The sequence below is a fragment of the Fulmarus glacialis genome, unplaced genomic scaffold (genome assembly GCF_000690835.1).
Source record: "Fulmarus glacialis isolate BGI_N327 unplaced genomic scaffold, ASM69083v1 scaffold4430, whole genome shotgun sequence".
Classification (NCBI taxonomy): Eukaryota; Metazoa; Chordata; class Aves; order Procellariiformes; family Procellariidae; genus Fulmarus; species Fulmarus glacialis.
The window spans coordinates 97490-117304 of record NW_009186941.1 but is presented as its reverse complement, the minus strand read 5'-3'; the positions used below and the strand labels follow the sequence as shown (position 1 = coordinate 117304).

The 19815-nt window shown below is 42.1% G+C and overlaps 1 protein-coding gene across 1 annotated transcript; it reads left to right on the top strand.

Moving 5' to 3' along the window:
• Positions 1–830: 830 nt before the first annotated feature.
• Positions 831–19553, top strand: RNF144B (ring finger protein 144B). The gene is made up of 6 exons (XM_009573151.1): positions 831–929; positions 9226–9286; positions 15412–15616; positions 17282–17426; positions 19127–19216; positions 19413–19553. Exons 1-6 carry the CDS (start codon positions 840–842, stop codon positions 19551–19553), a joined length of 732 nt encoding a protein of 243 aa, XP_009571446.1. The 5' UTR covers positions 831–839.
• Positions 19554–19815: the final 262 nt, after the last annotated feature.

Genomic DNA, 19815 nt, shown 5'->3' with positions numbered 1-19815 from the left:
CCATTGCACCAGTTTTATGCCATGATTTTATTGAAGGCCATATAATATGTGTTAAAAAGACAAGCTGAATATATTTGAAACTGGCATGCTAAATAAAATGTGGGAAGAACAGAGGGCTTTTTTTTCCTTGGAGGGGGGAGGCCTGCCATTTTTGTGTAATGAAACGATTTGGAAACCTTCATAAGGCGGCCTCCGTGCTGGAAATGGACTTTGGATTCCTGCTCAATAGACTAGAGGCTGATGATAAATCATGGTAAACCACGGCAATTACCTGATCTAGGTGGGGGGCTGGGGCGGGGGAACTGGTAGCTGCACATCTTCTAGGGCAGATTATAACCTCCTAACTAGGTTATAAACCCCCTTTCCCCTTTTATGTAGCTGAGAACAGTAGTCTCTTTCTTGTAAATGAAGTCTCCTACAGTGGAGATTGCTGGCTGAGAGTCTGAATTAAGAACACAGGAGGAAAGACAAAAGAGCGAAGCCTGTTTAATTAGCATGAAAGATACTCCCCCTCCTAAATCCTCCAATCCCAGTTTAGCAGAGCATAGGGGTTGTTAGCACTGAAAGGTCTGACTTGCTGACTTGGGTAAATGCAATGCTCAGCAGATGAAGTCATGCATAATTAATTGTTCTTTTTTGCATTCTTTCCAATGTAATGACTTGTAGCATTCACGCTTATAATAATTGACGTTTTCTATGTGCAGTAGCTTTAGGACAGCCAATTAAGGCAGTGGAGGTGGTAGCTGTGCAGCATCTCTAGTATCTGTGTGTTACCAACATGTGGGCTATAACTTCTTTTTTTTCTTTTCTTTACTTATTTCTAGTGCCTAAAACAGTACATGCAGCTGGCAATTCAAGAAGGTTGTGGTTCTCCTATCACATGTCCGGACATGGTATGCTTGAACCATGGGACCCTACAAGAAGCAGAGGTATCAACACTTTTTTCTTTCTCTTTTTTTGTTAACATAAACCCCCCGAACTTCTTTATCTACATAATAAATGTGATCATACACTTTTTCCTCCCTTTGATTACCTTTAATGAGCTTTTGGCAAGAAGCCTGACTGACAAGAGGAACTAGAAACAAACAGATGTTTTTCAAGAATTTTGCTCCTTTTTTCCTCCCTCTGTGCCTTGAGGAAAGGCTTACTTGGCATCTGGACAACCTCTGAGTTACCCATGCAGGTGACTTAACCAGAATACCCTGTATACCAGAATCGCTGAGCCTCCATTAGTACTGTCAGTTAAATCAGATTTGATTTGACTGCAAACACTGAAATTCTTGCGCCTCTCTTAACTCAAGAGCAAGAATTCAAACTGATGGTACGCAAGGCCAGAATTTCTTCGTGCATGTTTATGTGGGGCTCCAACAATCAATTTGCACCCAGTATAAGCATGCAAGACTCTGTATAGTTATATGGAAAGAAAGGTATCTGCACAGCACTGGTGGAAGTAGGTCTTAAGAGATATGAGAAGCATCTTCATTCCCAAGGCAGAGATGGGAGAGGTTGACAGCTCAGAAGCTAAATGAGGTTTAGGCAGAGCTGTTTGCACGTCTGGCATGTGCACCATCTCCCAGAGTAACTGGAAGGTTCAGTTTGAAAGTTGGAGGTGGAGAAGAAACTGGAGGGAAAATGTGCTCCTCAGACCTTCTTGCACTGCTTGGGACAACGGGGTTCAAGGGGGCTGTATATGGCCCCTACCAGGCTGCCTGATGGTCTCCCAGCAATGCTCAAGCAGCCTCCTGCCTGACTTAGGGCTGGTGTGAAGTTTCTGAATTGGGCTTAGCGCCAAACCCATGACATGGGGAGGAGCTGCTGGCAGCATGGCTGGAACCCTCATATGTGCCAGATGTTCTGTGCGTCTAGAAGGCCGTGGAAAATTGCGGGCAAATCTGATGTTGCCCTGTGGCTATTCTTGCCTGCTTGCTTTGTGAGCCAGGTAGGCCCCTGCTGGGCCTGGGAACACAAGCAAGAAAAAAAACAAACCAGGAAAAAAAGGTGGTTAAGGGATTGTGGCTGGTTTTGTGCATTCTGTCTGCATTTTTTACAGGGACAAAATCAAGGAGAATCAGATCTCCATCCCTGAACTGAAGAAAAGCAGCTTATCTTCTGGGTTCCCTTGAGCCCTATGTGTACAGATGACATAACTGTGATAGAAGTACATAATCCTGTTCAAATGCAGTCAGTGGCAATGCAATTCCCAATACCAAAAATGCCTTTTTCTCCAGAAAAAATCAGGATCTCCTCTCCAGCATGCATTTGAAACGCTGTGCTTAGCTGAATCAAGGCCTGGGAGTCACAGCTATGTTTGTTACGGCGTACAGGCATATGGTGGAGCTTTTCTTTGGCTGAATCCAGCTACTGTGGAAAGTAGCCAGCTGTTTCCCTTCCTCCTTTCTTCTGCATAGATACAGAGAGGGCGTAGCAATGTCCCTCCCACCCATTGCACCAGATTGGAGGCAACTAGCCTTTATTGAAAATGCGTTTTTTAGAGATAATTAACAAATGGTAGGAAGAATTCTGCTCTGTTAACCTAGGGTTATGACGCTATAGGAATTACAGAGATGTATTTCCCCTTAATAAAGCAGGAGGACACTCCAGGGCATGTATTAATGGACCATTAGCTTAATCCTTGGGTGCTTTTTGGGCTGAAGGCAGAATGACTAAACAGCCCAAATGTGCATTAGTGTCCCATGGATGAATGAATGTTCTGACGCTCCCTTTTGGCGATGCGCTTGAAACACAGACCTTCCGCTTGAAAAGCAAACAGGCCCCCAAACTGGTTGAAATGAACTGCCTATTTTTTTTACCAAATACCTATTTTTTTAAGGAAGAAAACTCCCCCAAACCCCAGGAACAACGGAAAGAATAGATTGTCTCTGTTAATAGTCTGAAAGATTAGTATGTAAACTACAGATTATGTATGAGCACTCTCTGTTCTTTTTTCTTCTCTGTAAAGGCTGTTCCATGTGAAAATGTGGCCTTTAAAAACTATTATTTAAAGAACAGAACCTTATTCAGATGGTAGAGAATGTGTTTCAATATGGTTATTGTTTGGCATGGAAGTACTATTTAGAATTACAGTTTAGTCATTACACACGCTGAAACTCCTAGTGTAAAAGTATGAGTCTTCTCACCTCTGGAGGGTCTGGATGTTTGGTCTCTGGCTTCTGGCAGAAAAAGGTTCCTCATCAGGACAGTGCCATGAGGAATGACATGTTGCCTGTACCAGGAGAAAAAAAAATTGGTCTTTTTTTCTGTCCTGTGTTAGCATCAGGGTTTTGAAAAAGTCCATTCCAGACTCTGCTGTGACTGACGTTTACCAGATACCGTTATAGTTTGGAGAAAAAATAGCAGTTCAAACTGTCTTTGTCATGGACATGGTGTTAAATTGGTTCCTATACTTTGGGCTAAACTGTGTCTAATTATGTTCGCTAACGTGGTTGTTTTGTTTGCTTTTTAAATGCCTTTTGCCCTAGCCTGCACAAGGGAGATAAGGTGAACTTAGGCATAATTTGAAGTGAAGGAAAGCCTTTCCGTTGACTTCAGTGCATTTTGGATTGAGCTCTCTACAATAACGAAACTGAACAATTAATAACAAAGCTTATAAGCAATTTATAACACATTATAGCTATGAAAGTTCTTCTATTTCCCTCTCTCAAGGTCCTTATTCAAGGTGTGTAACATTTATTCAGTGCTTTCCAGTGACCTATTTGTCTTCATTGTGAATTAAGTCTGTTTCATCTTCTCGGTAAAATTCTTAAGAGTTTATCTTGTTTGGTACTAAATTATGAGAGCCTTTTCACAGCTCTTGTCATCATTCTGAGACACGTGCTTCTTGTGTTGCTTTCGGGGGGCGGAGAGGAGCAAGAACTCTGGTTAACATTTTAAACAGGGAGTAGAATTTCTTCTTGTATGTCTCATGGAGAAATGAGCAAGTGAATAGTAGGAATGTGGCTCTCTAAAACAGTTGAATATTTCATCAGTGTTTGGGGAGTAAACTGCTTATGCATAGAGTATAGGAGATGTTGGGAGTTAAGGCTTTACTTTTGGTAAGCTAGAACATTGTGTCTCACTGGACTTCAGAAGAAAATGTTCCAGGTTTTTATTCTTAAAAAACCTAAAATGAAAAGTCATTTGAACTAGAAAACTGTACTTTTCAGTACTTTGAAAATATGTTTTCTGAAATCCCTGTGTTTGGTTGTTTTTTATTTTTACTTTAACAAAACCTAGCTGAAACTGGTATGTTCCCCAGCATTTCTTTTGTTTTGACAAATAGTGCGTTCAAACAGAAGGAATTGTTCCACTGGAGTGCTTGAAATCAAGTGCAATCCTAGGTTGTATCTTGACCTGTTACATCAAGATAGCAGCTGCTTGTAGTATAGCTGGTTTTAAGTAGAAATAAATGGGTGTTGGTGGTGGGAACGCACTGGTTTTGGCTACAGACTCTGTTTCAAATAGCTGGTTACACAAAAAAAACCAAAGTTTAAAAGCAAGCTCGTTAAACAAGATGTTTGTCCTTTCAAGCTCTAATAGTACAATAAACAAAGATGATTTGGATTCGTTCCTGGAAGCAGAAGGTAGAAGGAACATCTTACGTTAACGCAGTTCTCTTTAACTGTGCAGACTGCTGTCTAGAATATTCCTGTCTCTCTTGGGAATCTGCTCCGTTGATTTAATTGGACCAGTTAATATCCCTAATCTGAATAAGGGGTAATTTATTATGGTTTGAAATGGTTTTACTTGGTGCAAATCCAATCATCAGTGCAAGCTATGAATCAGGGTAAGTCTCAGCTGCATACAGGGATTTCTAATGCAGTACTCACTTGGATGATGTCTACGGGATTTCTGATTCCTGTATTGTTTTGAAGCTTGTAACATTGATTCCAATGACCCATTTATACATAATCTGATTTGGATTAAAACCGTGCAGCAGGCAGTAAAGGAGATAGTGATTTGGGCTTTTCTTTTGCCTCTGAAGTTCGAGAAGGAGAATTACCCCTGTGTATGCAGTGCAGATTCTGCTTATTGTCCCTCCGTCTGTGTAAATCCATGATCTACACTAGTGCTAACCTGACAGAGGGTTGTCAGCGCTTTGTAAAGTGGTGCTGAAATGGGACAGTGACCCAGATCTTAGAATTCTTAATTGCGTTATATTCCGCACATAGCTGAACAAAAATACCGTTGGGAGTCAGTTTAAAATACCAGTTTTATTTTTAATTTGAAAATGGGTTTACATTTTGCTAGGGGCAATTGAAATGGTAAAATGAGGAGGAAGGTGAGAAAATGTTGCAGGCCAACCTGTCTTTTTCAGGGTCAAAATGAAAATTTTTATTCTTCTTATTTACTCATTCTTAAATAAATAAAAGGGCAGCAAATGAGAGAGTCTTAATTTGTTTTTATTTGTCAGTACTTAAGAAAAGAGCTCCTTAATGGAGAAAATGAATAATTTAATATTTCCTGATGACTCTATTGAGCATGGTAGCTGATGAAGAAAGGTGTGGGTGTCATTTCTAACAATAAAGAGATTGAATGCCCATACCCCTTTCAAAAGCAAACCACAGCCCAAGTTAAAACTATTTTGCACTCTTGCAAAACTAGACAGTGCCTCTGTGAGTGGGACTTTCGCAGAGAAGGGCAATGCAACCCTTTCCGAGTAACAGTTGCTGCTGCCAGTGCAGGATCTGCCCTTGCTGCGTATCTGCTAAAGCGAGAAAGGGAGAAGCTGGTCCTGGTGAACTTTCCTCCCTTGGCATTATCGAGATTTGATTCATATGGGTGTGAAAGGAAGTAAGGTCTATTCAGTTTTCTTGATTGCCTCCTTGCATCTCCCTTGAAAGCCTGAGAATAGGTGGAGTAGTGATTTTCCCTTTCCACTGTGGTAGCCAGTGTTTAAAAACAGGGGAGTTGTTCTTCCTTGCTCTTGGTTACTGCACTGCCAGGGTTACAAGGAACAGGGTATAATATGCCCCTGTGTAAACTGAACCCAATTATTTAATACCTTTTCATTTTCCTTCCTTTGCTCTTTTGTCTCGTGTAGTAATAGCACCCCTGGTTATCATACCACATTGGGCAGTCTTTTTGGACACTTGGCAAGAGTCCATCTGGAGCCTTTTGTGGTAGTGACCCTTCAAAATTTTGCTTTTTTCCATGGATATTTTTACTTCAGGTGAAAGCTGCTGTTCTTAGCAAGAGCTCTTACGTGTTCTTGTGCTCTATTACAAGAGTATTTTAACTGCAGACATTGCTTACAGGGTACAGAAAACCAGAAAACTTACTTAACTCCCAACAATCTGGTAAGTCTCAAATCAACATCTTTTCAGGAGAGGAGAGTCCTTGCCTCTCATTTTCTTCATAGGTTTTTATTGTAACATTAACCCAGCATTAAAAAAAAAAAAAAGGCCCTAAAACTTGTCCTGTAGCATTTCTTGCTGCATTGAATAATTTTGTAGCCTAGAGTAAGAAACGTCTGCTTTCTGACGTGCTCGTGGTCTTTCTCTTTTGGCCCTTCGCCATCTGCCGGGTTGCTAGTTTGCTTCCTCCCCAGATCTCCATCCTCTGTCCAGGCCAGGAGTGTGTGCGGTTGTGCAGGAGAGGAGGTGTTTGGGATGGACTCCTGGGTGGGGCTGGAGAAGTTGGGTGAAGATGAACATTTGGACTCTGATGCCAAGTAGGAGGAGATAAACACATAATCCCTTTCCATGCTTACACCTGTCCTTCTCGATTAAGTGTAAATGAGATTAAAAGTTCACTGAGGAAAGAATTTGCTATTTTTTTGGAGGACCCGATACTCACGTTTCAATTTTTTTTCAACTGAGTTTGGATGTACAGCTTTGATGTAGCACTGAATTCAGGCAGCAGTAGATTGTGCATTCCTTTCCTCATGCCTAAAGATACTAAATCCGTGAGGAGCTTCAGCTCAGCACCTCTCAGGTCGACCTCCATCTGGGTACTATCAAAGAGCTGGTCTTTCAAAGCCTGGGGGAGTCAGTGGCAGAGGTGATGGGCTGCGTGTGTCGGTGCCCGGAGCTGCGTGCAGGGAGCGGGGAACTGAGCTGTGAAGAGGCTCTGTAGGAAGAAGAGTGAGGCTGGGTGAAACTGGTGGGGAAGGCTGGCGTGGTAAGATCAGGTTTTCAATAGGAGAAGGGGAAGCTTTCAGCACTGACTCTGCTTCCTATTGAAATCTGCAATACAACTCTTAACTCTGCTCCCACTGTAATCAAAAAGGCCGATTTTTAATACATGGGAAATTCTAGCCTCAATAAAACTGCTCTTGAAAAACTTTGTTAAAAGCAAGAGCAAGCACAGAAAGACCCCAGACAACTAAACAATTCATTCAAGTGGCTCTTACAGCATTGAGGCTCGCTGTTTTAATTTAGTCATAACGAAGGGAGAATTTGTAGTAGTTGCCAATCCTCACCCAGCTAGAGAAAAGCAGATGACTCTCTCTGTTTTCCAAACTCTATTTAGATTTGAAGCTGCCCTGGGGGGGGAGTGGGCAATACTGAAATGATGTGTCTTGTGGGTTTTATATAGCTTTGTTGGTTGGCTTCATTCTTTGCTGAAGTTGCTGAACTTCACTCTTTTTTCCCCGTTTGATTAAGTTATTATTTGTTTTCCAAGAGTGTTTCAGCTGACTTCTGATGAACAGGTGAAGAGTTTCCCAGGAAGCTCTCTGTGTCTTACAGTCATATTAATGTGATATTGTTTAGCTATGCAAATACTTTCATATTAAAAATAGTTTACACCCTGAATTCAGAAACTGAATGAAGACAATACTTTGAGCCAGGGCTGACTAAGAATATGCTTTGTAAAGATTTGTTGCTGTTTCCCATTTTGATATTAAATCCTTTGATTTCTTCTTCTATAAGTCTTTTAAACATCTTTGAACACTTAAATCTTGACATCAGTTGGATTATTTTTTGTATGACATTGGTTTAGGTCAAATAAATGATCCAAACCATCTGCTTCAAAATGCAATTTTAATTCCAATTGATTTGAGATCTCGATAAAGCAATTTCATATTTTATAATATACAAATAGACATTTTTTTTTCTTTTTTCCATCTATGAAAGCAAATGTATTCACAGCATGATATTGAATATATATTGAATTTTTTGTCTTTGTATTTCTTCTCATGAGTGCCATGTCACACAACCCAGAAGGATAGCAAGGGCCAGTGTCCACTTCAATGAGGGCAAAATTTTGCCTTTTACAGTAATGTGAAGGACTGTCATGGGATACTGGATGTGAGGGTTGAGAGCCCTTCACTTTGAAACTGTCAGTTCTACACTGTCTCACAGTGCTTCAAACGATCAGGTCTTGTATTAGTGTTAGTCTAGGTTTATTTTCAGTAAAAGAGAAAGATGTTTTCAGTGCTGGTACAATATTACGAATGGATCAAATAAAGAGAATGATCTCAGATTGAGTCCAACAAACATGTGGCTCCTGAAGTGTCTGTGAAGTTTCTTTTGAACCCCTCCTTGCCCTGTATGCAGGTTTGCTTATTAGTTTTAAATAGGGTACTTGGTTTTCTTATATAGACTGTTAATTGGAGATTAGAGCATTTAGCCTTTAGGCTGCTAGTTTAATTGTGATAATGTGTAAAATGTATCAGCAAAGCCTGTTTGTCTATGCCAACTAAATTTGTTAGGTTCAGTCCAGTTCCCAGTGGGCTGGTGCGTGTCTAAGGCAAATTCCAACAGCAATGGCATTAACTGTCTCAGCCTAAACCCCATGAAGTGAATAAAAAATGGAAACCAGACTAGCTTTTAAGTTCCTGAGAGCTAAGTGACCCCTGCCATTAAGACTGGGAGACATGAATGAGGAACCATTCATTTGAGCTGTATTCTTGTGCGTGAACAACATGCTGCAGTCTCCAAGGCTGGCAAGCTGTCACCCTTCGTTACATTAAACCAACATGAAATAAAACTGAGAAGCCTGAAGTAAATAAGGAATCCACAGAGAAGGCTTTCCTATGCATGGTAAGAAAGATGTGGGCTGAACCACTGGGCTGTATGGCTGAAATAGGAGAGGTCAAGCACTACTTTATGTTTTGGAGAAGGAAATCAAGGTACGGAGGAATGTGGTGGTGAAAGCAAGCAGAAGAAGAAGATGGATTTGAGAGCCAGCTCTGGAGAGCAGGAGTGTAGAACAGGGTGCTTATTAATTTTTTTCAAGTCTAAGTTTCTAATGCTTTTTCTGTGTGTTTGTTTCTCATTTCAGATTGCCTGTTTGGTGCCTGTTGACCAGTTTCAGTTATACAAGAGGCTGAAGTTTGAACGAGGTGCGTTCTATTACCTTCCTTTTTAAAGTGTCAGTGGAGGCAGCAATATTACATACTGCAAAGACAAAGCCTGTTCGGTGAGTTAAGGAGGAGACAGAGAAGATGTCTTTGTTCTGAAACGGTTTAAGATCTATCACTAGGTCTGACTGTGCTCCACAGACAAATTTGAAATTATTTCAGTGGAGCAGAACCAACAAAGTGGCATCTTACTGAAATACCACGCTTTTACTCAAGCTTGTGGGCAACACTCTCAGGTTGCGTGTCTGAGGCTCCATCATTCTTCCCACAACATGCTCGTGCTGGGGCCTTGAGGTGGTGGTTGTACTGGTAGAACTAGGCAAGGTGCTAGAGACTGGTGCAGGGTGCACGCGGTCCTTTCATACATCCATAGGGATCTTCAGAACTTCGGAGGGGGAGAGACCCTGCAGTGTGATGGTGATTTTTGCAAACATCCCTGCAAGAGAGCTTTTCTTATGTAGAAGCCTCATGTGTCTTCATCTAGTATATTTTTTTTTTCCCTGAGGAATAGTTGGACCCCTCATTACTGAGTAAGGCCTATTAGTAAAGAAGTTTGAAACTGAAGGTCTTACTGGGGCCAAGCTTTCCTATGCCAGAGGTCAGCCTTCTGCTTCAGGAGACGGTTCCTTGCTAAGGCTGAAGAAGAAACTTGCTAGTCAGAAAGGTGAGGTCCCACACTGGTTTTAAAGACTGACCCCAACTTGAAAGTCTCAGCTGGAAGTTGCAGTGTTTTTCAAAGAACACACTCTGTGTTAGCTTGCAGGGTACTGTATCTGGACCTGATCTGCTCTGACTCTGCCTGTTTTCAAACTTTCCTTGAAAGACTGTATTTGTGTTCTTGCTTTGCGTGCATGCTTAGAGGCAGATGGATTGGGAATGTATGAAAACGCAGAGGTTCATAAAAGTTAGGACAGTAATGCACTTGAAAAGATGGTCAGATAGAAGAATATATGGGTTTTTACACAATCTCATCTGGCACAAGTCACGGTGAATGACCAGAAAGTACAAAAACTGCAAAATGAGTATATCCAAGTATGCCCCAGAGTTCCTGGGCAGATGCAGATTGTAGCTATGATTTGCTATGACTGCAGGCACTCAGGTCAAAAAAGACAAAAAATCCCAAACCCTGCTTTCATTTTTTATTTCTCTCTCCTATTTTACCTTTTTCTCATTTACCTTTAATTGCTTAGGAAGTCCCTCCAGTTCATAAGCCAAGCAGTGGCTTGCCTACAGCCCTAGACAGTGGAAATCAGAGCCTGTTAAATCACCATATTAAAAAAAGTGAAACATTCTTGCAATATGTTAATCTGTTTTATGTAAAACCTTTTTCTAACTGAAGACTGTGAAACTGATGATTTCCTGGTATCTCCTCCTCTATAACTAGCCAAAGCTGAACTCATGATCTTTTGTCCAACTCTCTGTTATATCTCTTTTTTTTTACTGCCTCCCACACACAGAAGCCTGAAACTTGTCTATTTTTTAAATCCTCCTTCCCTTTTCTTTCTTGCCTAAGTCTGACAAATCCTCCTCCACCTCCACTACCTCTCTTCATGATGTTTCTAAGATCTGTCCTTGCTCCTTTATGATGAGTAAAACTGGCGTCCAAGCAGCAGGCTTAAACCTTAACCTTTTTGCCTTGCCTTTTGGCCCCAGCAATAAATCCAGCTTACTGATGCCTGAGAACAACGTTTCCTGCTAACTCAAGCGCTGATCTGGACACCAGACCTTATCCCAACCCCGGCCAAGACCTTTTGCATATCCTGGATTTAGCACTGCCCCCAAGGCTAACCTTTTTGGACTCATCAGCTGGATCTGGATTATTAGCTCTGCTGGCCTGAAGCTCTGTTCTCAGACCTGACCCTAGCCTGGCAATGCCTGCCTGCCCCGACCAATGCCAATACTGGCCTGAGGGTCTTTTTCAGAAACTAGCAGTAAACCTTCCTGATGGCACCTGCTGGGGCCAAATTCTGACCTGGAATCTGCCCAGGGTCTCCTGGCAGCTGAGATCTGATGTGTGCCGTGTGTCTGTGTCAGCCATAGTGCAACCTAGCCCTTTTCAAACGTAGCCCTACACAAAGCCCAGGGCTTTGCCTAACTCAGCCCTGCCTAACTCTGCCCTCTCCCACGGGCTCTCGCCAACCGCAAAGACTGTGTGCCTCACGATCCATTCTCACACCAGTCCTAAGCCAAACTCAGCCCTGGCTCTTTGACCTAGCAGCAAAAGCAGTTCATGGATCTTTGTGTTGAACCATGGGCCTTTCCCTAAAAACACGTGAGCTCCAGTCAAGATGCAGCCTGGCGGGCAGGGCTGATATCAGCCAGAAGCTGAGCCAAGTACACCTGCTGAGGGCCATGAATTCATCTCATTTACTTAATGACAGAGAACATTTTGAAGAACTGAAATACAGCATAATAGTAGCATTGCTCTTATCAGCCTTTCAGGGTTCATTTAAAAAAGAAGAAAACCTTTATACTTGAAATATTTTGAGCTCCCTTTTCTTCTTAGTTTTCAGGTTTTTTCTTCAGACCAGGTGCTGGGGAAGAGCTAACTTGGGCTTGCTAGGGTTTTTTGTTGCTGGGGAGTTGGAGTCAGCGTGATAGGGGGAGTAAATAGAGAGAATGAGTTTTCCAGACCATCATCTTTTCCGTTCTTGCAAACGCAATAGCCCAAATTCTGATTCTTAAAATAGGCAGTTACTAAGGTGTCCTTCATGACTTTTGCTCTGATCAACAATGCCCTTTATTCAAACCCTTCAGCTTCCTCTATTCAGACCCTTCTTCTGTCAGCTTTATTCCATTGAGATACGGGCTCTTTGCTTTGCTAGAAATGCTAGAAATAAATAACCAGCTTCTTGAGTAAGTCAAAAGACTTGCTCTTGCTCTGTAGTCTTTGCTTACCAGTCTTTAAGTCATTGGTAAAGCCAATGCTTCTCACCTTCCAGACATTTTCCATCTCAAGATGAATTCTGAGGAAAATTTTGAAGACCTGAAGAACAACTTATACATCCAAAAGCTATTTTCCCCATCCCCCATCTGTGCTAGCTATTTTAATAAAATAGATTTCTTCTCCATTTCCTTGTTTTTAAAAAAATGGATGAATAATATTGGGTGAAAAAATAATGAGAAGAAATTGGCATACAATTGTATATCTATAGACACTTGCGTAGTTCAATAAGGAATGCACTGAAAATATTCTGTCCTCTTGTGTTTTTTGTGTTCTTAGAGTGCAAATGTTTTCAGGCTTAAAACCAAGCTTTCTTACATATCTGAAACTTCTCTGCATCCAGTCAGGACTTATCCACAGAGCTTCCATGCAGCGTATTTTAATAGAAGAAACAGGAATTGCTCTGTGTCTATTTAGGATGGGGTTGATGTGGTCATCAGAAGTAATGAAATAGAGGAATAGGATGTGGTTAGGACATAGGCATTTTATTTCTATTTCTGTGACAATTGTCCAATAGGCCAAGTGGTAGATGATGAGAACCTCCATTTTATGCCTGACTGAAAAGTAGTCTGTTTTAAAAGGAGGTGTTCCTAATATTCTGCAAAAAGCATAGGCTCATCCTTTCAGTGAGTACCTCTCCTAAGCCAGAAATTCTCCTTTCTTCAGGGTGCTGCATTTCCCCTGTCTGTATCCCACATCTCATCTGCTTGCTCGCGCATTTTGTGAAAACTGGCCAGATCCCTGCCCGGTACTGGCACTGTTTGGGAAGGCTTTCCTCCTGAGAGTGGAGCGAGTGTGGCTGAACTGGCTGTGCGGAAGCAGGGGAAGGGCTCAGGAGAGAAATGGCCCTAGCCAAAAGATGGAGCAGCTTGTCAGAGCAATATGATAGCCTCTTTCCTTTTTTTGGCTGCTCCTTTTTAGTTTTTTCTGGTTTCACTTGTACTCCGTGGTAAACCAAACAGTATGAGACAGCATGGATTGCAAAACACCATCTGTAGGTTCTTTGTAAAATGGAGGAAGTGGGAGAGGAGGAAGTTTCATCTCAAGTGTTACATCTTGATGCAACAAATTTGTAAAAGTCAGTAAGATCTACAGCCCAACTCCCCTCCTCCCAATGATGTCAAAACCAGACATCCTGTCTTTCATCCAAAAACAGGATAGGAGAATTTGGCTTTCCAAAGTTGAGTATGGTAAGCAGCTATCTGCAGGAACTGCACTTTATCTCATTTTAACTGCTGTTTATCAACAGAAAGCATACAGAACCTACTGTGTAAAGACTTAAATGTAATAGCCAGTACTAGGCCATGGTTTTACCCAGTTCAGAGTTTCTTTTAAGAGGCACTGAGGGAAGCTACAGAAATAATGATTTCTCAGTCAGGCCACCACTTTTTAAAAGCATATAAAAATGTGAAATGGCTTGTACTGCCCATCCATGTCTCTCTCTTCTCCCCACAAATGAAGCTGCAAACTATTTTGTCCTGGCTTTCATTCAGTAGAAAGCAAAATGTTTGTTTGTTTTGGGGAGCAAAGGAAGCAAGTGTAAGAGAATAAGAAGAAAGAAGGCAAATAGATTCATGAAGTGGCTGGAGGTAGATGCTACAGGTGTTTTGCTGGCACTGCCTAAATTGTAGATGACAGCCTTTGCCATGGATGTAGAAATTCTCCACATCTGTCAGAGCACTCTGACACAGACTTAAAAATTACCTGTAGTCGGAGCATTGTGTACCTGTGTGTCCTGCAGCCAGCAGAGAGGATGATCATCCTTACATGGTTCCTCACTGTAAGTGTCCTGGCAAACAGGAGGGAGGGATGGCTTTAAAGAAACTGGAAGTTTTCAAGGTGAACAGAGAGGTTTCGCATACTGGAAAAGAACTGAGTTTCTAGTACACGTTAGGTTATAAAGTTTGTGGGGTGTCCTTCTCCCCAGGTGTTCGTGCATGTGTATCTAAATGCTTGAGAACTTGGGGGAAAGTTTTACTTCTTTGAACACATTTCTAGTTGTACAGTTTCTAGTTTCTGAATATTTGGACACTGAACTGATATCACCGTTTTTCATGCTGACTGGAGCATCTGCTAGATATCCACCCACCAGCCCCCTTCACTGTGGGTTACCAGCAACCTCCTGCAGAGGAGCAGTGCAGGCAGCGGGGTGTGCATAGGAGGAAGTGCCTTCAACTGTTTCAGCAAAATTTGCCAGAGAACATACGTCTGGGGCCCTTATGCAGTCTTTTGTTTCAAGTGGGACACTATTTTGTCTTCTGGAGGTACAGAACAACTTTGTAATGGCTTTTGACACCTCACAGTCAGGGATTTCCACCTGTTCCTGAGACATCCCCTCCATCTATTTATTTTCAGTGGTGGTACCAGAGAGCTCCCAGGGAAGGAGGAGATGGAGGTAGCTCCTGCAGGCACGACAGCCCTTTTCCAGGGAGGCTCTGCAGGGTGGGAGTATTTGGCTGCGCCTCATGGACTTGAGCAGTATAAAGTGCATGCACAATGGGCACCCCTGACAGTGAACGTGTCTCAGATGGGTTTCTGTTGCAAGTCTAAATTTATTGAGTAAAGGTTGTGGAGTGAGAGGAAGAATCTACATTTATCATTCACTGCCACGTGGTGATGTCTCTAACTCAATGCCTCCACCCCGAATCTTGACTTTTGTTGTAATCTGATACCTTGCAAACAGTGATCATATAATAAAGTGAATATTAATTGGAGTTTGTAGATAGAGGGGAGAAAATAAGGCATGGAAAGTGACTTGATGTTAATTTAATGACAGTCCTTCTGCTATTTACGTGAAAAATACTGCATGGCTTGGACACGTGGAAGACACGGAATGGCTTAATGTCACAAAAGACACGTGCTTCTCAGCAAGCAGCAGTTACATTTGTCTTTTGTACCTCCCTAAAAAGGCAAAGAATACCTCCCATGTCGTGTATTGCCAGTCTTGCGATGCTAGTGCATCTACTGCAGCTGCCTTGGCAGAGCATAACTGCAGACCTGCCTAAAGAAGAGGAATATGCTGAAATGCCCATGGGCGTGGGTGCGGAGGACTTCATCTTCCCCACCCACACGCAGAACTGGGTCTTGCGTACCTAGACACATGCTGCTGGAATGAGAAGGGGACTGTATAAACAGTTTTATTTCTCTCTCTGTTACATTTTAGAAGTTCACTTGGACCCCCAGAGGACGTGGTGCCCTGCAGCCGACTGCCAAACGGTGTGCCATATTGCACCGAGCAAGTCAGGAGCACCGGTGCCGGTGGAGTGCCCGGCTTGCTGCCTGACGTTCTGCTCTTCTTGCAAGGAGACATGGCACCCGCAGCGCCTGTGCCAGGAAAACCAAACTACTCCAGTACCAACTGAGCAGGGGTAAGAGGGGAACCCACAGAGACCGCACAGTCTTTTGTTTCTTTTTGGCACGGGGTGCTAGCTCTGTGCCTCACATCAGTTTCATGGAACAGCTTCCTTCTAGCTCCTTAGGTGCATCTCTGAGACTGTCCATCTCTTCTGGTGTTTCCTAAATATAATTCCAGTCTAATTATCATAGAATCATAGAATCATAGAATCATTAAGGTTGGAAAAGACCTCTAAGATCATCGAGTCCAACCGTCAACCCAACACCACCATGCCTACTAAACCATGTCCCTAAGCGCCTCATCTACACGTCTTTTAAATAATTCCAGGGATGGTGACTCAACCACTTCCCTGGGCAGCCTGTTCCAAGGCCTGGCCACTCTTTCAGTAAAGAAATTTTTCCTAATGTCCAATCTAAACCTCCCTTGGCGCAACTTGAGGCCATTTCCTCTCATCCTATCGCTAGTTACTTGGCAGAAGAGACCAACCCCCACCTCACTACAACCTCCTTTCAGGTAGTTGTAGAGCGCGATGAGGTCTCCCCTCAGCCTCCTCTTCTCCAGGCTAAACAGCCCCAGTTCCCTCAGCCGCTCCTCATAAGACTTGTGCTCCAGGCCCTTCCCCAGCTTCGTTGCCCTTCTCTGGACACGCTCCAGCACCTCAATGTCCTTCTTGTAGTGATTATTATTTTAAACGATACATTTTATTTTTTAATACTTCATATTATTTGTGTACTTACCAAGTTTGGGTTGCCACTGACACTTTTGAAAGGTGAAGCCTTTCAGGGCTTTGAATCTGCCTGAAGGCTTTGTTTGCATGCTAGAATTACGACTTGTGCCCGTACAAAAAATCCAATACACTAATATTCCGGGATCCAAACTTTGCTTATACTGTGATTAAGAAATCATCCCTGCTTAATATTTATAGAATCTCTGCATACACAAATCTTAACTCTTAGCAGAGTGTGTGTAAAATGTCCCATTTGGTGTGAAAAATCTGATTTATTCTCATTTTACATAGGTGTAAACGACCTACAGATAAGGTTACATAAGGCATTAATCTACAAAAAGAAAGCACTTTTGTGTTTAAATTATATAATGTCTGTGGCCATCCATCTTTGTTTTCAGAATCAAATTACATTCAGTCATGTGTGTTCAAAGTTTTCTATCATTTTTTGCAAGAAATGGAAGACTTAGAATCTAAGCATTCTGCTTGCTGGAGACTTCATCGAATAGCAGTTGCCAAAGAGCTCTCGCCATAATTTTTCTTCTCCAGGTTTGATCTTTGCTTTAGTGGAGTTTAAGACTATTTTGCTCAGGCAGGGACAGCGCTGTAAGTTGCATAATCCAGTCATGTTAAATGAGTTGCGCAAACTGTCTTACAAAGTGCTAATTTTTAATGCTATAGGTGATACGTTTGTGGGCACATTGAGCATTGGTTTTATGTAGCATAAAAGACCAAGGGAATGGAGTTTCACTTTTACGTGATATAAATAATCTTACACCTAGTACTGAGTATACTTCAGTGTATTGCACTGAATATAAGCTTCACATGTTGAGTGCATTAAAACAACAACATTAGATGCTCTGGAAAATAAGCACAGTACACATTTGGCAGTGGAGCTGAATGTCAACGGTAATTACATTCACATTTCACTTTAATATTTCCCTTCTTTTCTAGATCACTTATTGGAACGGAGACAGAGGCACCAATTAAGCAGTGCCCAGTTTGTCAGATCTATATTGAGCGAAATGAGGGCTGTGCTCAGATGATGTGCAAAAACTGCAAGCACACGTTTTGCTGGTACTGTCTACAGAACTTGGATGTAAGTGCTGCAGCAAAAAACAGCTAGATAAAGGGTAACGGGGTTGAGGTTAGTCTGAGGCCCTGTACAAGCTCTCCACCAACTCGTTGATATCCTAGGGTACATCTTGGCTCAATTCAGCTTCTAACTTCATTTCTTTCTTCTCATTCATCCAGTGCTTTTATTTATTCTTTTTCTATAAAGGATTAGAGCCATGTCTGTGGGTCCCATGCTAGTTCTTTGAGCGAAATGGGACAGACTGGTTGCTTTCTGGAGGTCCATTCCAGCACTACGTTTCTCTGGTTCCCTCTTCCAGTGCAGTAAAAATAGTTTGGTGGAGAGCCAGGAAGTAAGTGTCTTCCACCTGCTCCAACTGCAAGGGTCACAGCCTGTCCAAAAAATGGTATGGTACTGGGTGAAGGGGCTTGTTTCATGGGTGGGTGCGTTAAGAGCTCGTATGGACTAGGTCTCCTTTACTAGTCCTTCTCTAGTGCTGTGTTTGCTGAAGAGAATGATTGGTTAGTAGGCTCGAAGATAAAAATGTTGGATTATGAAGATGGATTATGACGTGCAGGTTGCTAGTTATTTCTCAAGTGACACCAACTAGTCTCAACTCGTATGGACTTAAAGCTTCCTAGCAGGATTAAGAGTACAGGAAGTAATGTGCTCACATACATGACAGCTTCCCTTTTTGGCACAGTCATCTGTAACAACCGTGGGAGTGTGAAAAGGACTTTACCAGCACTTGAAATAAAATGTTAGATGCTGCATGGCTTTTCTTGTTTTCTTTCTTGTACTCCACAGCCAGCAAACAATGAAGCTTCCTCATTCTTCATTCTTCCTTTTCTCAGCATGCTAAACAGGTTTCGCTTAGCGTTATGTCCCATTTCTGTGTGTGTGAGCATGCTTTTTCAACATGAGTCTTGGGCTTGCCTCAGAGTACATACAGTACACAATGATTGCTTAACACCGTGCTGAACTGCAAGGCTGTCAGATTCTCACAGACTCTGCAGACATGCTTTTACCAAGTTTTCGTCAGTTCAAAGGAAAAAGAAAAAAGAAACTGTAGTTGTGTGATTCAAATGTAGTTTTTCTAAATGTGCATGGTTACAGGAGCTCCGGGTATAGATGAAGGTAATACCTGCAGAGCCAAAGAGTAGGGCTGAAAAATGAAAGAGGAAGCAGCATCAGGTTACAGCACAGCCGGCTAGGGGAGGGTAATGCAGGGCATTAGTCACCTTCTGAAGAAAAAATGGGTAATCTAATAAGTATTACTGGGAAAAGAGAAAGGAAACGGATTTCCTACTTTTTAAATTTTCCTGTTAAGCCTAGGAAGAAAATGACTGAAGTGCAGGGATAGCAGGAGAACAGAAAGTAGAAGTACCTTGGGAAGATGATCCCTCAGATAGCTAGCTTTCAGAAATATCTGTTCTTTACAGGCCCCTGTATCATCACCAAATTATAGACTAGGTACTTGTGCAATAGGTGCAACGCGTATGCTTATGCTGTTTAAAAGTGGGGGAGGAAAGACGCTGTACAATAGCTCAGGTTTCAAACACTTTTTGAAACTGCAAGAAGTTTCTCTAGATAATTATTTAGAAGACAGGTGAACTTGCCTCCCAGCAGCTGGTAATTTTAAAGCAGTGTCAGGAAAGTTGTATTTCCAGTCCAGTCTTGAACCTCTCCCCACAGTGCTGTAACCTGCTCCTTTTGTTTTTCAGAACGATATCTTCTTAAGACATTACGACAGAGGCCCTTGCAGAAACAAGCTGGGCCACTCGCGGGCTTCCGTGATGTGGAACAGAACGCAGGTGCGTTCCTAGTCAGCTGAGCAGAGCTCTCATGCATGCATAAAGCAAAGAGATTTTACCCTTCAGTGAAAGACCAAGATGATTATTTTAATGTTTTCATCTATTTTTTGTGACCTATGCTGTGCTTATGCATGCGCACATGTATTTTATTTTCCACATTAGCTAAATACGTATTTTTCCCCACCATGTCTTTCAGGTTGTGGGCATCCTTGTTGGACTAGGTATCATAGCATTGGTGACTTCTCCCTTGCTGCTCGTGGCATCTCCATGCATCATCTGCTGCATTTGCAAATCTTGCCGAAGCAAAAAGAAAAAACACAGCCCGCCAACAACCTAAGACTCTGTGTCTGTTTGAGCCTCCATCTGTACAGCATATGTATGTGAGAAAGCACAATGGTTGTATTTTGGTGCCATACCTACCAAATAATACTCCCTTTTTTGCCAGTTCTTGGGATAAGTGCCTATTCTTTACAGGCTACTCTGTCACTAACAAATCCCAGTGTGGGAAAAGTCTAGATAGTTGTGCAGTATATATGGTATAGGTTTTTGCTTTCTAAAAGGAAAACAGGATACCATTCAGTCATTCATACCCTTAAATA

Excerpts from the sequence above, each read along its gene's own strand:
- RNF144B (XM_009573151.1), top strand. The coding sequence starts at position 840 with ATGCAGCTGGCAATTCAAGAAGGTTGTGGTTCTCCTATCACATGTCCG. Across the intron at positions 17,427-19,126 it reads ACTGTCTACAGAACTTGGAT|AACGATATCTTCTTAAGACA; the intron begins GTAAGTGCTGCA and ends TTTGTTTTTCAG. Across the intron at positions 19,217-19,412 it reads TGATGTGGAACAGAACGCAG|GTTGTGGGCATCCTTGTTGG; the intron begins GTGCGTTCCTAG and ends CATGTCTTTCAG.